The sequence below is a fragment of the Cynocephalus volans genome, chromosome 8 (genome assembly GCF_027409185.1).
Source record: "Cynocephalus volans isolate mCynVol1 chromosome 8, mCynVol1.pri, whole genome shotgun sequence".
Lineage (NCBI taxonomy): Eukaryota > Metazoa > Chordata > Mammalia > Dermoptera > Cynocephalidae > Cynocephalus > Cynocephalus volans.
In genome coordinates this window covers 425,003-442,535 of record NC_084467.1, presented here as the reverse complement: position 1 = coordinate 442,535, position 17,533 = coordinate 425,003, and the positions used below count along the sequence as shown (strand labels likewise).

Here is a 17,533-nt window from a genome sequence, read left to right as displayed (position 1 = left end):
CGCCCGCCAGTGCGCACGCGCCACCGTCCCCACCTCGAGCGCCGGCGCGGCACAGCCGGCTGTATCGCCGTCCGCCAGGCTGCCTAGAGCGGCCGCCCCAGCGGACCGCGAACCGGAAGCGGAAACGGCGCCGGGCCCCGCCCCCACGCGGCCATCTTGGACGCTGAGGAGGCGGCGGCGGCGGCGGCGGCGGCGGCGGCGGCGGCGGCGGCGGCGGCGGCGGCGGCGGCAGCGGCGGTAGCGGTGGCGGGTGCGGTGGGCTGGGTCCCGGTGCGGTGCGGCTCTCTAGCGCGGGTCTCACTCTTCCGCACCCTGCTCCGGCCTCGACCACGGCGAGCCTGAGCGCGGCGGCGGCCCACGCGCGGCGACGGGGAGAGGTGAGCGCGCGCGCCGGCCTGCGCCGGGGTCTCGGGCCGCTCGTCCGTCCCGCCGTAGCCGGCCGCCGCGGCGGGCCGGGGGCGCGGGGCCGCGGGGGAGCCCGCACGGCCCGTCCTCGTCGCGCCCGCCGCCCGCGGGTCCCGGCCCGGAGCGTTCCTGCGCGGAGCCCAAGGTCGGTTACGGCGGGGCGCCCGGGACTCCGGGCCGGCGTGGTCCACCGGCTAGTCTGGGGACTCGCGTGGCCGCACGGCAGGGTCGGCCCCGTGAAGTCTGCGGTCAGTTGGGACACTTGCGGAGACCTCCGGGACGAGCCGGCACTGATCTTGGCTGTACGTCTCCCGGGGAGCCCGCGTCGGGGGTGGCGGCCGTCGAGCCCGCCGCCGCTTGACCTCCGAACTCCTAGAGCCTCAGACCGCTCACGAGTCCGGCAGAAACGAGCGCCCAGGGTCACGCTTCTGGGGCCGTGTAACGGGGAAACAATCAAGGCGGCGAGACCGGGGCGCCAGGGTCGGCTCCACCGCGGGGCCACAGCGGCACTTGGGGCCGGAGCTAGTCCCTGCCCTGCGCCAGTTAACCTGCTTCACCTCGACCTTTGAGCGGGTGTAACTTTCCGGCCCTTTTCTCAGTGCATGCCACTGAGCAGGCACGCATTTAGTTAAAAGTTCAGTTCCCAGGTTTCTGCCAGACCCAGGTATGAGACAGCTCAGGAGAGGTGAGGCTGCAGCCCAGCTGGGCAACGGCTAAGGGACAAGCTTATCTGTAGGCAGGGCTTTGTTCCCGGTGAATGACACTTGGTAGGATCTGGCTTCAAAACAAAGGAACCTAATCGTCCCACCTAACTGAAAAGTTTAGCACACAGATTTCAGGCACTGTTGGTCGGGGTGCCCAGAACTTGCAGTCAGTAGTAATCAGTGCACAGCGTAGCACTGCTGGCCTCAGTGGCAGCTCCATTCTCAGGCAGGTGCGTGCCTCCATCAGCTCTGTGCGTCTGTCCCGCCTGTGAAGCAATCCTGGTGGAGAAGGGAGAGGCTTCTGTGGAAGTCCTGGCCTGGGTGTGTCCCGTGCCCATCTGATCCATCAGGCCCAGGTCTCATGCCACAACATCACTTGCGTTGCACGTGCTCAGAGCAGAGGAGAGAGGTCCACAGAAAAAGAGAACAAGGTGAACAGATGCTGGGCAGCCACCACCTCAGCACGAAGACACAGTGTCCTTGATGGTGATTCAGGCCGCTTTCCTTCAGTTTCTCTGTGTGAATGTTTTTCATCCAAGCCATTTTATTTAAACTGTCTACACTCTTTTGTTCAGTATAATACACCTCGTGTCCTCTGTTTGTGGGGACTTGTTTGAGGGGAGTCTGAAACACATACACGTCACGCTCTGTTTTCACATCCTGATTCCCTTGTGTTTCTTTATTCCCTATTCCCCTGCTGTCCCATTTGGATGGGGAGAATTAGGAGAAACCGTCACCTGAACTCCACTGGAGGAACATGAGAGCACTGTTCTGTGTGAGGCAAAGAAGGGGTAGGTGGGGAGACTGAGTAATGGAATCGTAAATACCATTTAAAAGATTATGCCTCTAAAAGCAAGTGTGAGAGAGAAGTTTGCTCGTGACAGATCAGGCAGGGGCTATTTTAAGTTTTTGTGTGTGGCTGTCCACTAACTTTGATTAAGCACCAACTTGGTCATTTAGCTAAGTCTAACACTTGCATTCCAGTGGATTATTTTGTGTATGGTGGATTGTTAACTTCAGGGTGAACATTTAAGAGAAACAAGTCTTGTGTGTTGGTTCTGCTTGTGGATTGTGGCTGTTTGTTACTAGGTGTTGACCCGAGGTGAGCTCCCTTGCTCATTTGACTTCTGGAGCCAGGAGCTTGGGGACAGTGTTGTGTGGAAGCACTCCCTTCTCAAGCAGGACTGTAACCCTGCTCCTGGTGGGGACATTTCTGGGGAGGATCCGTCAAAGGAGCCCACCCTAACCTCTGCAGGGGCCCAAAAGGCCCCTGCGTGGTGAGGTGTTGGGTCGTGTGGAGGCTGGTGGTGAAGGACAGGGTGGAAGATATCGACTAGGGAAATCAGGGAGGCCTCTGAAGGACATAGCTCTCAAGCTAAGCCAGGAAGGGGCTTGGTGAGTTTTCCACCAGTGGAGACTGGTCTGGGAGGCAGCCATGAGAAGGGGTGGGTGAGTCACTCAGGGGTTTGGAGCTTGGGCTGTATCAGGGGCCTTGCGAGTGGGGAACTAGGAGGGCCGGCTGAGGATGCTTTGTCAAAGGATTGGCAGGTGGGGGGTGTTGACGTTTATTTGCTTGACTGAGAGAATACCGAAGGGCTGTTGTGGGGAATGGACGATCAGAACTGTGCATTGGGGCCGAGCCGTGGCGCACTTGGTAGAGTGCTGCGCTGGGAGCGCTGTGACGCTCCCGCCGCGGGTTCGGATCCTATATAGGACTGACCGGTGCACTCACTGGCTGAGTGCCGGTCACGAAAAAACGACAAAAAAAAAAAAGAACTGTGCATTGACTTAAGTGTACAAGATGGACTGAAATGGGAAGAGACTGGACGCTGGGAGACCTTCTGTACCAAGTGGAGAAGTTTGGAGGCTGTCATGGTAGTTGACAGGAAGAGTACCAAGGTTCTGCATTAGGGTTAGCAAAATAGAAATGGGCAGGAAGTGGTGAGCAAGGATTGCAAGGCCCGGGACCCCAGAACGAGAAGCAGCATAGGCAGTGTTGCTGAGGCCACATGCAAGGGCATTGCACTGTGGGTGCCTGCAGGCCCAGGCAGTTCAGAGTGTCATCACAAGGACCCGACCAGTTTAGGGGAGGCAAACACTGAGCAGGCTGGCGGAGATGGTACTCCAAGGACAGATAAGCCAGGCCGGGGGTCAAGAGTCTGGAGACCTCCCTGAAGAGATGATGTGTGGGCAGAGACCCGGGAGGGTGTGCAGGTAGTGGTGAAGGAGCGTGTAGACGTCCACAGTGAACTTGAACTGCAGAGCTAAGGCCCTGAGGCTGGGGTGGGGTTGGCTTTAGGTTTGTGTGGACTGGGAGGTCAGGATGAAGATCATTGGCTGTTATTGTTGGCCAGTGATGTCCAGGGCCGTTATTAAAATGTTGGGCCAGAGAGCACCATGTGAGATGGGTGAGGAACAGTGTGTTGCAGTGTTGGTGTCGGAGGAGAGACGTGGTGTGGGGGATGCGGCGGGGCTGCAGTGGGCAGATCAGGGTTGATGGTGTCAGGCAGGTGTGGCCACTGCCCACTCGCTGCCCACGTCCAGCCTGCCCCTTCCAGCCCAGGAAGTGATGCCCATCTCGCTGCTTCCCCTCCATCCCTGCATGGCCCCTTGTGTTCTCTGTCATGTTTTAGACCGGTGGTTTTCACACTTTATTTTTAGCTGCAGAACTTTTTTGCATTTCCATTTTAAATTATGAGAAACCCCAGTATATAAAAGAGATTGAGTTGGAGCTGTTCTGATGTCTGCGGCAGTGAGGAGCCCTGTGTTGCCCATCACCATCCCTCTCCTCAGCCTCTGGAACATAGCTGAAGGGTCCCAGGGTCCCCTAATCCAGTCTCGTCTCTTGAAAGATGGTGCCACCTCACTCCCCATCCCCAGCCTTCAGTGCTGTCTTGTGTGTCCTATGCCAGGGCACCAGAGTGACCTTTCTAACAGAAGAAGGCTTGGACCTAAAACCCTTCTGGGGCACTGCGTGCTGACCTGGCCTTGCCTCCCCTGCCAGTCCCATCCCTACCCTTCACTGTGTGTGGGCTCCCAGTACAGCGACCAGTGCTGTGATAGGCATGCACGCTTTTTCCATTTCTGCCTGTCCACCTGTAGCTCCTACCTGGAAGGCACGCCTTCCCCTCTGTCCAGCAAGTGCCTCAGAGTCTCTCCAGAGTCTCTATCTCCATCTTCAGAGAGAGGCTGCACTGGACAACAGGCGTGGAAGTGGGGGTGGTGAAGGTGCTTGCCAGTTTCCGTGGTGTGAACACTCCTTCAGGGAGGCATCACTGAGCACAGTTGGAAGATGTGCCCCGTTGCTCTTGGGAGCCGGCTTCAGCCTACCCAAGTCCCTTCAAATGAGAAGTCTTTATCCCCATTTAAATTCCTTGAGGACAGGAGTGAGGCTTCAGGGTTCTCTTTATCTCGGCATCTGTGCTAAGTGCTGGTCGTGTATACTGCGTAAATGAAAGTGTTGGCAGGGCATGGGGGAGAGGATAATCCTGAGGGCCTGTGGCTGCCTGGATGGGTGTCGAGTCAGGGTGACCCATGGGCTATGGTTCTGGGTGTCTGGGATGAGATGTGCATATCAGGGTTGGTTGCGAAGGGATGATGGGCTACAGGGGTGCGTGGTTGTGGATGCTGCCTTCGGGCGTGGAAAGCTGCGGTCATACGTCTCTTGTTTATAATGAAAACGTCTGTTTTCAATAGATGAGCAGCAACAGCAATAAGAGAGCTCCAACAACAGCAACCCAGAGACTGAAACAGGACTACCTTCGAATTAAGAAGGACCCAGTGCCTTACATCTGTGCTGAGCCTCTCCCTTCCAATATTCTTGAATGGTAAGGCTCTGCGTCACTGTTCACCCTGCATCAACTTGCTGTCACACAGGTTCTCTGCTGGCCAGGTGGGTGGGCCTGGTGCTCCTGGTAGTGGCATTGGAGAGAAACTCTGCACCCTCCTCAGATGTGAGCAGACGCCGAGAGGCCCGTAGACACTCTCTGCTCCTCTTCCCAATGGACAGACAGCATGCCAGGGGTACCACAGAGTCTTGCTTCACTTGGGCTGAGGCTAGAAAGAGAATCCTTCCTGGGGGTCCTTAGGGGAGGCTTTGGGGTATTCAGGGTTCACAGCTGTTGACCATGTAACCCTGCGGGCCAAACACTTAACGGGAGAAACTGTATTTCCAGACTCTCTCTGCCGTCCCGGGCTAGCTCCCACTGCCCTGATAGGAGGGGCTCACTAGACACTGGGAATTAGCCTATTTTGCTTTGGAGAGTTCACGATGGGACCAGGGTCCTGACACCCTGGCCCCCAGCACTGGTCCAGGCTGGGTACCTATGACCCTTGGTCTGACAGCAAGAGGAACTGTGCCTCGTAAGCGTTTATTTCATGGCAGCGCTTGTGGCAACGTGGAGTTATGAGTACATATACCTCTGAGGAAATGCTGCTGTTGCTGGGTTTGCTGGTGATTTTCAAAGAAATAAAGTGTAAGGCTGAGGTGTTAGGAAGCATTTTCTCTTTATTTGAAGGATGTTTTATGTTTTGATCTTTAAAAAATACTCTTTTTTTTTAAAATCTAGAGAAGAGAGATTTATTTATTTTCGGCAGCTAGCCTGTGTGGGGATCCCAACCGTTGACCTTGGTGTTTCCAGCACCACATTCTAACCAACTGAACTAACTGGCCGGCCCTAGCGAAAAAAGATTTAACTGAATTAAGAAGAAGTACTTTCCAGGTTCACCTTTCCCAGCTTACAGAGGAGGCCCAACCCTGGCAAGTGGAGCATTCCTGGGGTGGGCGGCCTCTGTGGGGCACCAGAGCTCTCCCGTCCCCCAGGACATAGTTGGTAGATGTGGGGATAGGCTCTGTGGGTGGCTCATCTCTTCCCTGACTCATGGAACATCTTCACTATGTGGGGAACCTCTCCCCATGTGAGTCTGTGGGTTTGCTTGGAAGACTCACTGTTAAGATTTATTGCAGTTAAAAGACGGCAAAACAAGCAGAGGGAAGAGGCACGTGGAGCAAAGTCCACGGGAAGCTAGGTGTGAACATCCAGAATCCTTGCCCTGGACAGTCGTACAGGGCACTGTCAGATCCCAGCACCAAGGTTGTCAACCAGGGAAGCTCGTCAGACTCTGTGCCCAGGGTTTTACTGGGGACTGGTCATGTGGGCACCCTCTGCCTGGCACCTGCTGAATGTCCACGCTCTCAGGAGGAGAGCAGGGGTCCAGCATAAGCTACAATGTTTGTACACACAGTGTAGGGCAGTGAATCCTCTTATCTGCTAGGGTAGTGGGAGCTGGCCTATGACAGCAGAGCCAGGCCTGCTGTGAGAATGCTTCTGCACGGCCTCAGTGCCCTTAGCTGAGAGAACAAGAGTGCTTTTCTAGAAAAGGACTGTTTGGTGAGCTGAATGCCCCACGTGCAGGGGGTCTCATCTCTGCCTCAGGGCTGCTGGGCTCCATCTCAGGAAGAGGACTTGCTTATCTTCCCGGTGTTCTTAGGTCAGACACAGTAATTGGGACAGTAACAAATGAAGGCATGTTTCTGGATGTGTCATGTGCTCTGCTCTGAGCCATTTGTACAGTGACAGTGTCAATGTTAAAATGATGCGCATAAATATCCTGGTGGGGAGGCCTTTGGAAGAATGGTCCCCAGGTGTTTATGGTTGTGTCTGGCTTCTGGCATTTCTAGTTAGTTTTACTTTCTTCTGTCTGCTCTTCTGTGTTGTTTGAGAACCCATAAAGCCCAAACACCTGCTTACGTAAAGCTACAGCCTTGTTTATTTGCATGGGGGAGTGGAGTGTGGAGTCTGTATTCCTGCCACTTCTGGTCTGAGGTTGAGCTCTGTGTGAGGACTTTGGCTTTGCGGACAGTCATAGGTGGTCCCTGCTCCTCCTACTTGAGGACAGCTTCTCTGAGGTTGTTTCTGGTTTTTCCAGGAACATCAACATGATGGTTGGACGGTGGGGACACAGCCAGCCTCATGTCACTAGCTGTGCCCTGTTTAGCCTGCGTGCATGATACAAAGAATATGTTATGTTTTTATGTCTTTAATACATATTTTCAACTACATCTTAATATACTGTGAGATTAAAGTTTTTTTAAAGTTTCAGTTGATGTTAATAATTAGGATTAACTTTTTGCATGTTGTACTGTGGAAACAAAAGTACTTCATGGAAAATTTAGAAAATGCACCCTCTAAGATCTCAGCACAAAGTGACCAACACACCTGCTACACTGGAGACTGAGGGTTTTGAGACCGTGTTGCTGTTTGCTGTTGAACCTTCAGTTCACTAACTGAACGTGAGCGTGGTTTTAACTGGGTCCTGTAAACCCTGGCCTTGGAGAGACTCAGATTTTGGAGAATATGCTGTCCCTAAATCCTGAGTAATTTTTTTCTCTCCCTTAGGCACTATGTTGTCCGAGGCCCTGAGATGACCCCTTATGAAGGTAAGTGTTATGCTTTGCAGTAGAAGAACAACAGGCAGTTTTTACGTCTGAATAGACCTTATCTGTTAAATAACAATCTTTATTTGTAAATAACAGTCTTTCTATTTTGGATGTGCATTAGTTAAATTGGACTTACTTGGAACTCATCCTAGTATTTCTCCAAGTCCTAGAAGCGTTTGCTCAGAGTTTGGTTTTGCCAGTGTGTCTAGGCCTTCAGGGACACTCTTGTCAGTACCAGTGTTTCACCAGCCTCCAGGATCTGTAGGGCTAGGGCCGGGAAAAACAGGTGGGGAGACAGTGAGACACAGACATGTTCTTCTGCTGTTTCTGAAGACCAAGGTGAAGGTTGTTATCTACGTGCTTACTCTGTGCTATGCAGTTTCAGTATCTTGTGATCCTCAGAGCAGTCTCTGAGCTAAGCAGTGGCTTCTTGTGCGGATGGGGCTTTTGAGGCCTAGGAGATCCGCAGGACCTGCCCAGCATCCCAACTCTCCTATCTGCTGCTGAAGCTGATTCTGTGGCCTGACTCCTCCAAGTCACCAACTACTATCTAGGGTCCTTGGTGGTGTTTACAAGGTAGACTTCAGAGCTGTCCCCCCGTGGGGAGACTGGCACCAGCCTCAGGTTTTGGGCCACGTCAGGAAACATGTACCCATGGACACTGACCCACGGGGAAGTCCAGGGTGGAGCGGTGGGTCCTGACTTAAGTTGGCCAGAGCAGCAGGCATTTGTCTGCCCATGTGAGAAGGTTTTGCATTAGGATTTCACTAGAGAAGAGTTCTTCTAGAGGAAAGTCTGAAAACCACTGCCATTGACTGTCGGGGCAGAGTTGTGGGTGGTCAAGAATGAAAAAGGCTAAGCTCTCTTGAAGGTGGTTTTGCCCACGTATCCCCAGGCTTACCTGAAGACCCTTCTTGGGCCCAGGAATCCCAGTTCTGGGACGGTCTGTCCTAGGGAAGCAAGTGCACAGAAGCGTGTCTATAGGGTGGGCATGTTGTATAATGTTTATAGTAACAAAAGAGTGGAGACCGCCTGCGTGTCCAGCAGCAGGGTGCAGGTGAAATACGTGGAGCCGTGAGTCTGAGAAGTCACGTTGTGGACAATTTCCTGGAGATAAGAAAAAAGATGGTCTGCAAAACAGTTTATACACACGATATTAAAATACTTATTAAATGTGTATGTGTTTTTAACAAACTTAAAGAATATTCACCAAAAACGTGCAGTGGTTATCTGTAGGAAGTGGTATTATGCCAGGTTTTTAATTTTTTTTGTTCTTTGTAGTTTCGGTATTTTCCAAATAAATAGTAAACATTTGTTAATCTTGTAACTAGACCCCACTCCCCTCAATAAGACCAGCCAGGGCTGTTGTTGGTGTAGCTGAGACAGACACCAGGGCAGGGCTGGATGCAGCAGGGAGATGAGAGGCAGCACTGTGGGGCATTTGGGTGTGGGGACGAGGGACTGTCACTTGGGCTTCACCTTGTCCTGTGGCCCCCATTTCCCCCAGTTCTAGGGTCCTTAGCCCATCTTCTCTCCCTCCTGGTGGTTCTCTGCTGGTCCTGTCCCTCAGGCTTCAAATATTGCTGAATCCTTCCTTCTGAGAAAAAAAACTTAATCCCTCCTCTGCCCCTTCCCCCTTTCCACTCACCAGGCAGCACCTGTGGCTGCCCCCTCCTCCTCATGTGGGGCTGCCCCTCACTTCTGCTGACACTGCTCTCCTTGGAGTCTTCAAGGAACCCCTCGTGTTGCTGCAGCCAGGGGCCTGTTCTCAGTCCTCACGTCTGATGTTGTTGACAAGCACTTCCTTCCTGATGTGCTCCTCTTTGCCTTTTGGGTATTTTGACCCTTCCTCCCTGCCTTCATGGTGGCTTCTCTGCTGGGTCCATGTCTGTCCAGCTCAGCCCTGGGTGGCCATGACCCTCCTTCTGCTGGTCTTAACAGTTTAAAACTGGCTTCCTGTGCAAGTGTTGTTAAAGAATTCTCCCTAAATTAACCTGTAGATTTAACAATCCTGTCAAAATCACAGCAAGATTTCTTGTAGTCATGCAGCTTATCCTAAAATTTACATGAAAAGGCAAAAGACCTAGAATAGCTAAAACAATTTTTAAGAAGGGGAATGAAATGTTAGAGGATTCACTGGTTTCAAGACTTCACTGTACAGCTCCAGTGAGGGGGACCTGGTGGTCGTAGAGGGAGAGACAGAGAACAGAGAGCCCAGAAACAGCAGGCATCTGTTTTGTTGTTGTTGTTGTTGGCCAATATGGGGAGCTGAAAGCTGGACATTGGTGTTACAACATCACGCTCTTGCCAGCTGAGCTAACCACCAGCCATCGACCACCTGATTTTTGACAAAGGTGCAAAAGCAATTCAGAGGAGCAGCATAGCCTTTTCAACAAGTGGTTTGGGGCCATAGGGATGTCCACAGGTGGCTGTTGGCATCTCTGGCAGGGTGCCCTCTGTCGGTTTTTGTCCCCAGGCTTGGCCAAGGCTGTGCTTATGGCTCATTCCTCAGGGAGCCTTGGGGGGGACATCATGCATCTGTTTCTCTGCATTCCTGGTTGGGGTGTGGGGGTTGCAGGCCCGTGGTGTGTGCCTGGTGTGTGCCTAGCATGAGCTGCACTTTGACCTCTGAGTGAAGATCTGGCCCTCCTAATGCTAAACACATACTCTCTCTGAATTTATTCTCTGCAGTTTAAAGCACGTCTTTGTATGCAGAAAATTGCACACTTCTGTGTATTTTAGCATAAGTAACTTGCCGTGTGTGTTGTCCTGCAGTTTGGCTGTTTTTCTCATTTAATTTGCTCTAAGTCACGAGTCATGTATGTTCCTACTCTGCCTGGCTCCTTCCCTCTGAAGGGCAAGTGGGTGTTTCCCGTCTTTCACTGGGCACACACAGGTGTGTGAACATCTTTGCATGTGGTTCTCGGTGCCCTCATTTGTGCTTCTTTTGGTTGGATAACAAGAGGTGGGATCACTGGTCAGCAAGGCTTTTCCTGGTGGGCTCAACCCACAGCGGGACAGGAGGGTGCCTGCCCTCCCACCACCCTCTGCTAAGCTAGAAATGGCACTCCTCCTTGCCAGTTTAGTCGCACTTCCCTGGAAGTGTGTGCAGCAGCTGTTCCTGCTTCCTGTTGGAAAAGTGCCTATGGATGTCTTTTGCTCATTTTCTATTCTGACTTCTTCATGGTCTAGAGTGCGTGTGTGCGCTGAGCGCAACTCCTGGTAGGAGCCTCTTGCTGGTAGACTTGTCTGCTTGTTGTGCTGGCCTTACAGCTGACACTTGCTCTTGTTGTCCCTCCACAGTTGTGTCCGTGTCCACAAGTGCCATCCCAGGGGCGAAGCACAGAGAGGAAGCCACAGCATCCCCATGCTTGGGAACGTGGCCCGTTGAGGGAGGCAGACAGTAGAGAAGTGTTTTAATATAGGGTCTTTCAGAGGAGAGCGCCCCTTCGATGACTGGGAGAGACAAAATGGAAATAAAGACTTTATTACTCACAGGCTGTGGGGAACATGGCACGCCTGAAAGCCACACGAGCCTGGTCAGCACCAGGACGGGGGTAAGAGACCCGTGGCCAAGCTGTTGGTGGGGTCCAGGGCGTTACCAAGCAGGCTCCCGAGGGGAGTTCTAATGGGTGGGTTCAGAGCCAGGAGGCATGAGTTCCACGGGGTCATGCAGTGACTGAGAGGTGGACACTGGCCTGCCTGGGCAGTACATGTGGGTGTGAGGGTCAGCGGGCCAGTCCAGCTGGCCACATGTCTCTGTCCCATAGGGAAATGGTCACCAGCAGGTGGCTGCTTAAGGCAGGTGTCTGGTCAACCACTTTGAGGAACTGGGACGAGGTGGAGGACTGGAAACTGTGGACCGAGCCCTGCTTCTGGTGTGAGAAGGTCCAGCTCCTGTTCAGAGCAGGTGCCGAGGGGACATGAAATGATGAGCACTCGGGGGGAGGGGCTGCACCCTGTGCAGGGTGGAGAGCAGAGGGGACCTGTGGTGACTCAGGGACTAGAGTATCCATAGTCCTCGTGGCAGGAGCAGCAGGGAGGCTAGTGCTCCTCGAACCTGGCTGTGCTCATCTATGAAAACACATGCACACGTGGTGCTGGGTGTCCCATGGAGCCTACCTTCTGCTCAAGCTGGTCAGGTTGGCTTGAAGCTCTGCATTTCCATCCAACTTGCGGGTGCGGCCTGAGCAGCCGGAGTGTGGGGCCTTGGGTGAGGGGATGGGCCTGCCGTGACATGGCCTGTGAGGGGTTGGCAGGGCAGGGTCCAGTGGAGGTCATCTGAAGTGTGAGCTCTGGGTTGGTTTGAAGGTGGCGCAGACAGGGTTTGCTGATGGAAGGGTGTGGCATGGGGGACATGGGGACCTTCCAGGTTTTAGGCTGAATGAATGAGAGGATGGAGTTGCTCTTTGGGGCAAGTAGCAGGAATTCCGTCTTGGACAGCGACATCTGGGCCAGTGTTTCATGGACAGTCAATACACTGGTTCAGAGTTTGGGGAGGGGTCTGTAGATCTAGGATGGAGGTACTGGTTGAGGAGCCATCACAGGACTCCTGATGGGCAGCCATGAGCCTGAGTGAGACCCGGGAGGACAGTGGGCAGAGGGGAGAGCACCCTGCACCTGGGGTGAATAAGGGCGACCAGCCAGGGGCAGTGAGGGAGGGGCCAGGCCATGGGCGTGGGTGATCCACGGTGGGGGAAGAGCTTGGCCAGGCGGACTTGAGGTGCAGGAGGGTTACTTGGAGGGACATGGAGAACTGCAGACTGAGGGGCGAGGGAGTTGTTGGCAGTAATGGGAGGTTGTGGAGTTGAGAATGTTTTTTTAAAGATAGGGATTGCTGGCATGTGGCTGGGTGTGGCTGGGTGGGAGGTGGCCGCAGCTGGATGAGGATCTCTCCCGACTGCTATGCTGGGGGCAGGTAGAGGAGGGTGTGCAGTGGCCTTGGTGGCGATTGGCCGTCATGAGCTCCCAGAAGTGTCCAGAGACGGCCGGGGTGGGGGGCTGTGCCGGGCTGACGAGATGCCGTAGGGCCGAGTGAGCACGGGAGAAAGGAGGAGGTCTTGGGTCGAGCCTGCTGGCCGCATGGGGACAAGAAGGGTCATGAGGGTGGGGGGCACAGAGCAAGGGTGGGGGTGGCGAGGCTTGGAGGAGCTGCACTGTGGTTGCTGACCAGGCTCTTTCTTTTCTCTGTTTTGATGTAGGTGGCTATTATCACGGAAAACTAATTTTTCCCAGAGAATTTCCTTTTAAACCTCCTAGTATCTATATGATAACTCCCAATGGAAGATTCAAGTGCAACACGAGGTGAGATGCTTCCCAGTGCCACAGTGAGCAGCCACTGTCTGTGGCCCTCAGTGAGTGTACACTCTGCTGACCAAGCCCCCTGTTTGCAGGCTATGTCTGTCCATCACGGATTTCCATCCGGACACGTGGAACCCAGCCTGGTCCGTCTCCACTATCCTGACAGGCCTGCTGAGCTTCATGGTCGAGAAGGGCCCCACCCTAGGCAGCATAGAGACATCTGACTTTACGGTGAGGTTTGTGTGCCTTGGGTCTTGGCTGTTTTCTGTCTCTGAGACCCGGCTGCCATTGTCCTCAGCAGGCGGAGCCGTGCGGTTCGCTCCCAGGTCCCTATCTCCAGGCACCATGGTAGAGACCGCTCTGCTCTGGGCTTTCTTGATGCGTTCCCTTGGTCCACCCCCTCTGCCCCTAGACCCTGCTTTTATCTACACGCTGCCCACACTGCCAGGGTCTCTTCCTCAGGAGACTTTGCAGAGGGCGGGGCTAGGGGCTCGCAGACTGGGAGCACGACAGCCATTCCTTCCCGGTGGCTTGTTACTTTTCTATTTTTTACCTAGGAATCAAGTTTAATATTGATGATAATGAAAAGATGAATATGTCTTTGTAGGACTATAAGGTAGTTTTTTGTGAGGAGCAAGCTTTTTAAGTGCTTTTCACAGCATGAAGACAGCAGCCCTTGACTCTGAAATAATCTGTTTCTAGAATTTTAGAGGTGAAGTTAGCTTTCTGGCTGATATTTCCCTTCTCTTTCTCTCTAGAAAAGACAACTGGCAGCACAAAGTTTAGCGTTTAATTTAAAAGATAAAGTCTTCTGTGAATTATTCTCTGAAGTGGTGGAGGTAAGAAAGCAAAAGGTGTAAATCAGTTCAGACTTCCCCTGCACTAAAAACACTCAGATTTTATTCTTTCCAAGGAGAAAACAAGTGTTCTTGTGTGTCTCCAAGCTGCAGATATACCAGAGGGCCACAGACCCTCCCACAGAGCAGGGAGGGCTGTCTGTGCTGGCCACGGCCTCTCAGTACACACTCTGGCATGGGCAGCAGTCTGGCCTCTCCTCCAGGAGCCACCACAGTTCAGGACAGGCAGAAGGCCAGGGGGCTGGGGGAGAGGACAGGGTCAGCCGTGTGCGGGTGGAGTGTGGGCAGTGCCCGATACAAGAGCATGGAGCTCGCCAGCCTGAGTAGCTGCTCTCAGCTGGGCTGCTGGGAGGCATGTCGATGGGGCTGGGTGCTCCCTAGTCTTGGTGCCAGAACAGAGGACGTAGCGGGGTGTGGAGGAGACTGGGCAGCAGGGTAGTCAAGGCCTTAGTGGGTCAGCATTGCTCTGACCTGGCTGAGTGCAGAGTCTGAGAGGCACAGGCTTATTGGTTTTGGCAACTTGCTCTGTTCCTTCTCCTGTAAAGTGGGGTCAGGGTTTGACATGTAGGACAGAGAGCTTAGTGTGGCCCTGATAAGGAAACCTGGGCTCCCATGAGCTGATGTGCTGGTCCTGGAAGAATTGGTTTGTTTAGACCAACCTTTGCTTTCTTGCTGTTCTGCTCTTAGGAAATTAAACAAAAACAGAAAGCACAAGACGATATCAGTGGCAGACCCCAGACTCTCCCCTTACCAGACGTGGTTCCAGACGGGGAGACGCACCACGGCCAGAATGGGATTGTACTCCTCAATGGGCATGCACCGGGGGCCGGCCCCAACCTGGTCGGGCTGCAGCAGGCCAACCGCCACCATGGGCTGCTGGGCGGTGCCCTGGCGAACTTGTTTGTTATAGTGGGCTTTGCAGCCTTCGCCTACACGGTCAAGTACGTGCTGCGGAGCATCGCACAAGAATGAGGACACACATCAGCCACGATCCACAGCCGCTGCTGAGGGACGCCAGGCGCCAGAGCGAGGCGCGGGCAGGCTGGACACACACTGAGGGCAGGTGGACCCGCCGGACTCCTGGGTTTAGCTTTTTAAAAACCTTAAAAGGAAATCAAAAACCAAAATGTGCGATTCGGATTTGGAGGAGATGAGATTCTCAGCCCCCTCCCCTCACCTGGCGTCTGTTGGGGCTGGCATGGTTGGCGAGAGCCACGCACACTTTGGTTTTACAGCTTTTATCCTGTGTTGTCTTCTGGACCCGTTTTAGTAAATCTGTTTTTCATTTTATTAGATTTGGTCACTTAAAAATATAAAACTCAATGCCTACCAGATACTCTGTGTGCGTTCTTAGTGGGGCTCCCTGGCTTGTCTGCAGGCAGGAGCTGAAGGCCTGGCGGCAGTGGGTGTTGAGCCAGGCATGTCGTGACAAGGCTTAGTCGGCAGGGTTGGCTGGCCAGTGACAGCCATGGTTGGGGATCTGGGAGAGATGGGACTTGGTGTCAGTATTTTAAAATGTGTTTATGGTCAGTTAGAATGAAATAAATTCCTTCTAGAAAGAGCATGTTCTTTTATTTTTTTGCTACAGAAGTTAAGGATGTACTCACTCTCTGACCACAAGGGGTCGTCCTTTACTGTAGCAGCCGCGGGAGTGGAAGAGGCAGTTTGACCTCGTTCAGGTGTTAGGCCCTGTCAGTGCCCCCACCCACCCTATCCCCCGGAGGGCCTCCTTCCAGCTCCTCTGGCTGCTGCGGGGGGTCCTCGGCTACCTGCAGAACCTTCTCTCTGAATTCTTTATATGTAGTTGGCCCGGAAGCCCATCATCCTCCTGTGCTGGTGGAGGGTAGAGACCCTGGAGTCCCGGCAGGGGTCCCCTCAACAGGCAGACTGCTTCTGCACACTTTGGGGCTTCCCTCGCATTTGGTCCAAGTGCTTTCATTTACCTTAAAGATAGGCTGACATGCTCCTGTGCAGGTGTCTGTGTTGGGTATTCTCTCTGCACGGAAGATAAGCGTGCGCGGTCTCAGTTTTGGGACCCACGACTCCCTGGATTGTGGACATCTTCCCTTTTCTACGTTTGTGTTTAATAACGTCACCCACACCGGATAGTTTGAGAGTGCATCACATCGCTTGAAAAACCTGTGAGCCACCAGGTGAAGGCAGGGACACCGTGTCCAGTGGTGGACGCAGCTGCGCATCAGCAGCACCAGGAGGCCCACTGAAGCTGCAAGACCACCCTCGTTCCAGGGGCGGGCCATGGGACCGAAGTGCAGCCCGCATGTGTGCACATCTTTGCCTTTGTGTTTTGATCAGTTTATTTAAAATCCCTCTATAATTTACCACATGTATGTATTTAACCCACTCTTGTGAAAAAAGACCTTTCATTATATCTTTGTTCCTAAATTTCGTGACGTTGTATCTATGTGTTGGCATGTCCATCTCTGGCAGCTCAGTCAGGGTGGTGTATGGGCAGGGGTCACACCTGCTTAGCCTGGGGACAGCATTTCAGCCATAGGAGACTCTGTGTTGGTACTGACAAGTGGGTCCTGACAGCGACCCCCATTGCTAGGGCCCTCAGTCTGCCTGGCCTGGAGCTGTGGGCTGAGCAGGGGCCTGTGTGTGGCAGCAGCCGGTGGAAGTCCTCAGCCCCTGCTCCCCTCCTGTGCTGGATGCCAGCCCTGCCCTGGTCCATGGCTGGGCTTGAGGGCACTCTGCGACTGTCAGCATGTGTGCCAAAGCCTTGATATTGCCTGAGGCTCTAGGGAGGTGGAATGTTAGCAAATACGGAGTTTACTTAACGTGTGCTATTTCTTTTCTCAAATTTTAGCGACCCTTGGTCGGTGGAGGTAGGTCCTGCAGTGCCCACAGCGTGCACTGCACTGCCTGACCCAGAATAAAAGGTGATATTTGTTGTACTAGACCAAGTGCTTCTGACCCTTGTTCTGCATTGCTCTTCCCTGGAGGAACCCAGTTTCCCCCAGCTCGTCTGGAGTCACTGATGGGGGCAGTCAGATGTCCTTGACTGCCCCCTGGGCATGCGTATGTCCACTGGCCTGCACAGCTGGACGCTTGAGCAGACTGTGCTGTAAAGTCTGTTTTGATAAAGGGAGAAAAGCTTGTGGAGAGCGACCTTGCAGAAAAGCAATTCCTGTGTGCTCAGGGGTCTTCTGCTTCTCCCGTGAGGAAGTTCTCGTGGGCTGCCTGCCCCTGAGGATTTAGTCCCCAGCAGATGCAGCCGAGAGGTCTGGGGCTGCCTGGTGGGAGGCTGTGCCCCGGGGCCTGCGGTCCTGTGTTTCACCAGTTCTCCAGGGCCAGGGGTGTCTGGTTTGGGGCCTGGGCAGGGGGTGATGACAGCCAGCAGCTGGGCCTGAGCCTCCCCTCCTGGGGGCAGCTTTTCGGGGACGACTCTAAGGGTAGGATCCTTTTGGTTGTGTTCCAGGTGGTTCTGGTGTTCACTTGGGGAGAAGTGGGGGAGGAGGTGCTGAGGGCAGAGTTGGTGACTGGTGCGGAGCCTGCCCCCCAGCCCCAGGCTTGATGAGAGCTGTTCCCACTTCTCACTTGCTGGGCTCTGGGCTCGTTCTGAAGCTGCCTGGGGACGGGAACAAGGAGCCTTCCCTTCACTGTGTGGTCTGCCTGTAGGACAGCTGAAGGGCCAGCCCATCTGCAGCCACAGGGAGGCACGTTGTAGGAGCTCTCCACTTTCAGGCTTTAAAGGATCAGGCTGTCAGGATGCAGGTGACAGAAAAGCAGGGTGCCCTGCCTGTGAGGAGGGGTCTCCTGGGCCACGGCACTTGCCCACCCCTCTCTGTGCCCCAGGCTGGATGGAG

At 53.9% G+C, this 17,533-nt stretch overlaps 1 protein-coding gene across 3 annotated transcripts; it reads left to right on the top strand.

The window, feature by feature from the left end:
• Positions 1 to 233: 233 nt before the first annotated feature.
• Positions 234 to 15,267, top strand: UBE2J2 (ubiquitin conjugating enzyme E2 J2). Of its 3 annotated transcripts, none has more exons than XM_063104816.1 (7): positions 234 to 377; positions 4,806 to 4,936; positions 7,508 to 7,548; positions 12,750 to 12,852; positions 12,942 to 13,080; positions 13,608 to 13,688; positions 14,394 to 15,267. In XM_063104816.1, the coding sequence occupies exons 2-7, from the start codon at positions 4,806 to 4,808 to the stop codon at positions 14,676 to 14,678; spliced, it is 780 nt and encodes a 259-aa protein (XP_062960886.1). In that variant the 5' UTR covers positions 234 to 377; the 3' UTR covers positions 14,679 to 15,267. The 3 variants fall into 3 exon arrangements, with proteins under 3 accessions (XP_062960886.1, XP_062960887.1, XP_062960885.1); XM_063104817.1 differs by lacking the exon at positions 234 to 377 and adding an exon at positions 11,319 to 11,458 and having other exon boundaries at positions 4,922 to 4,936; XM_063104815.1 differs by lacking the exons at positions 234 to 377; positions 4,806 to 4,936; positions 7,508 to 7,548 and adding exons at positions 11,058 to 11,105; positions 11,319 to 11,458.
• Positions 15,268 to 17,533: the final 2,266 nt, after the last annotated feature.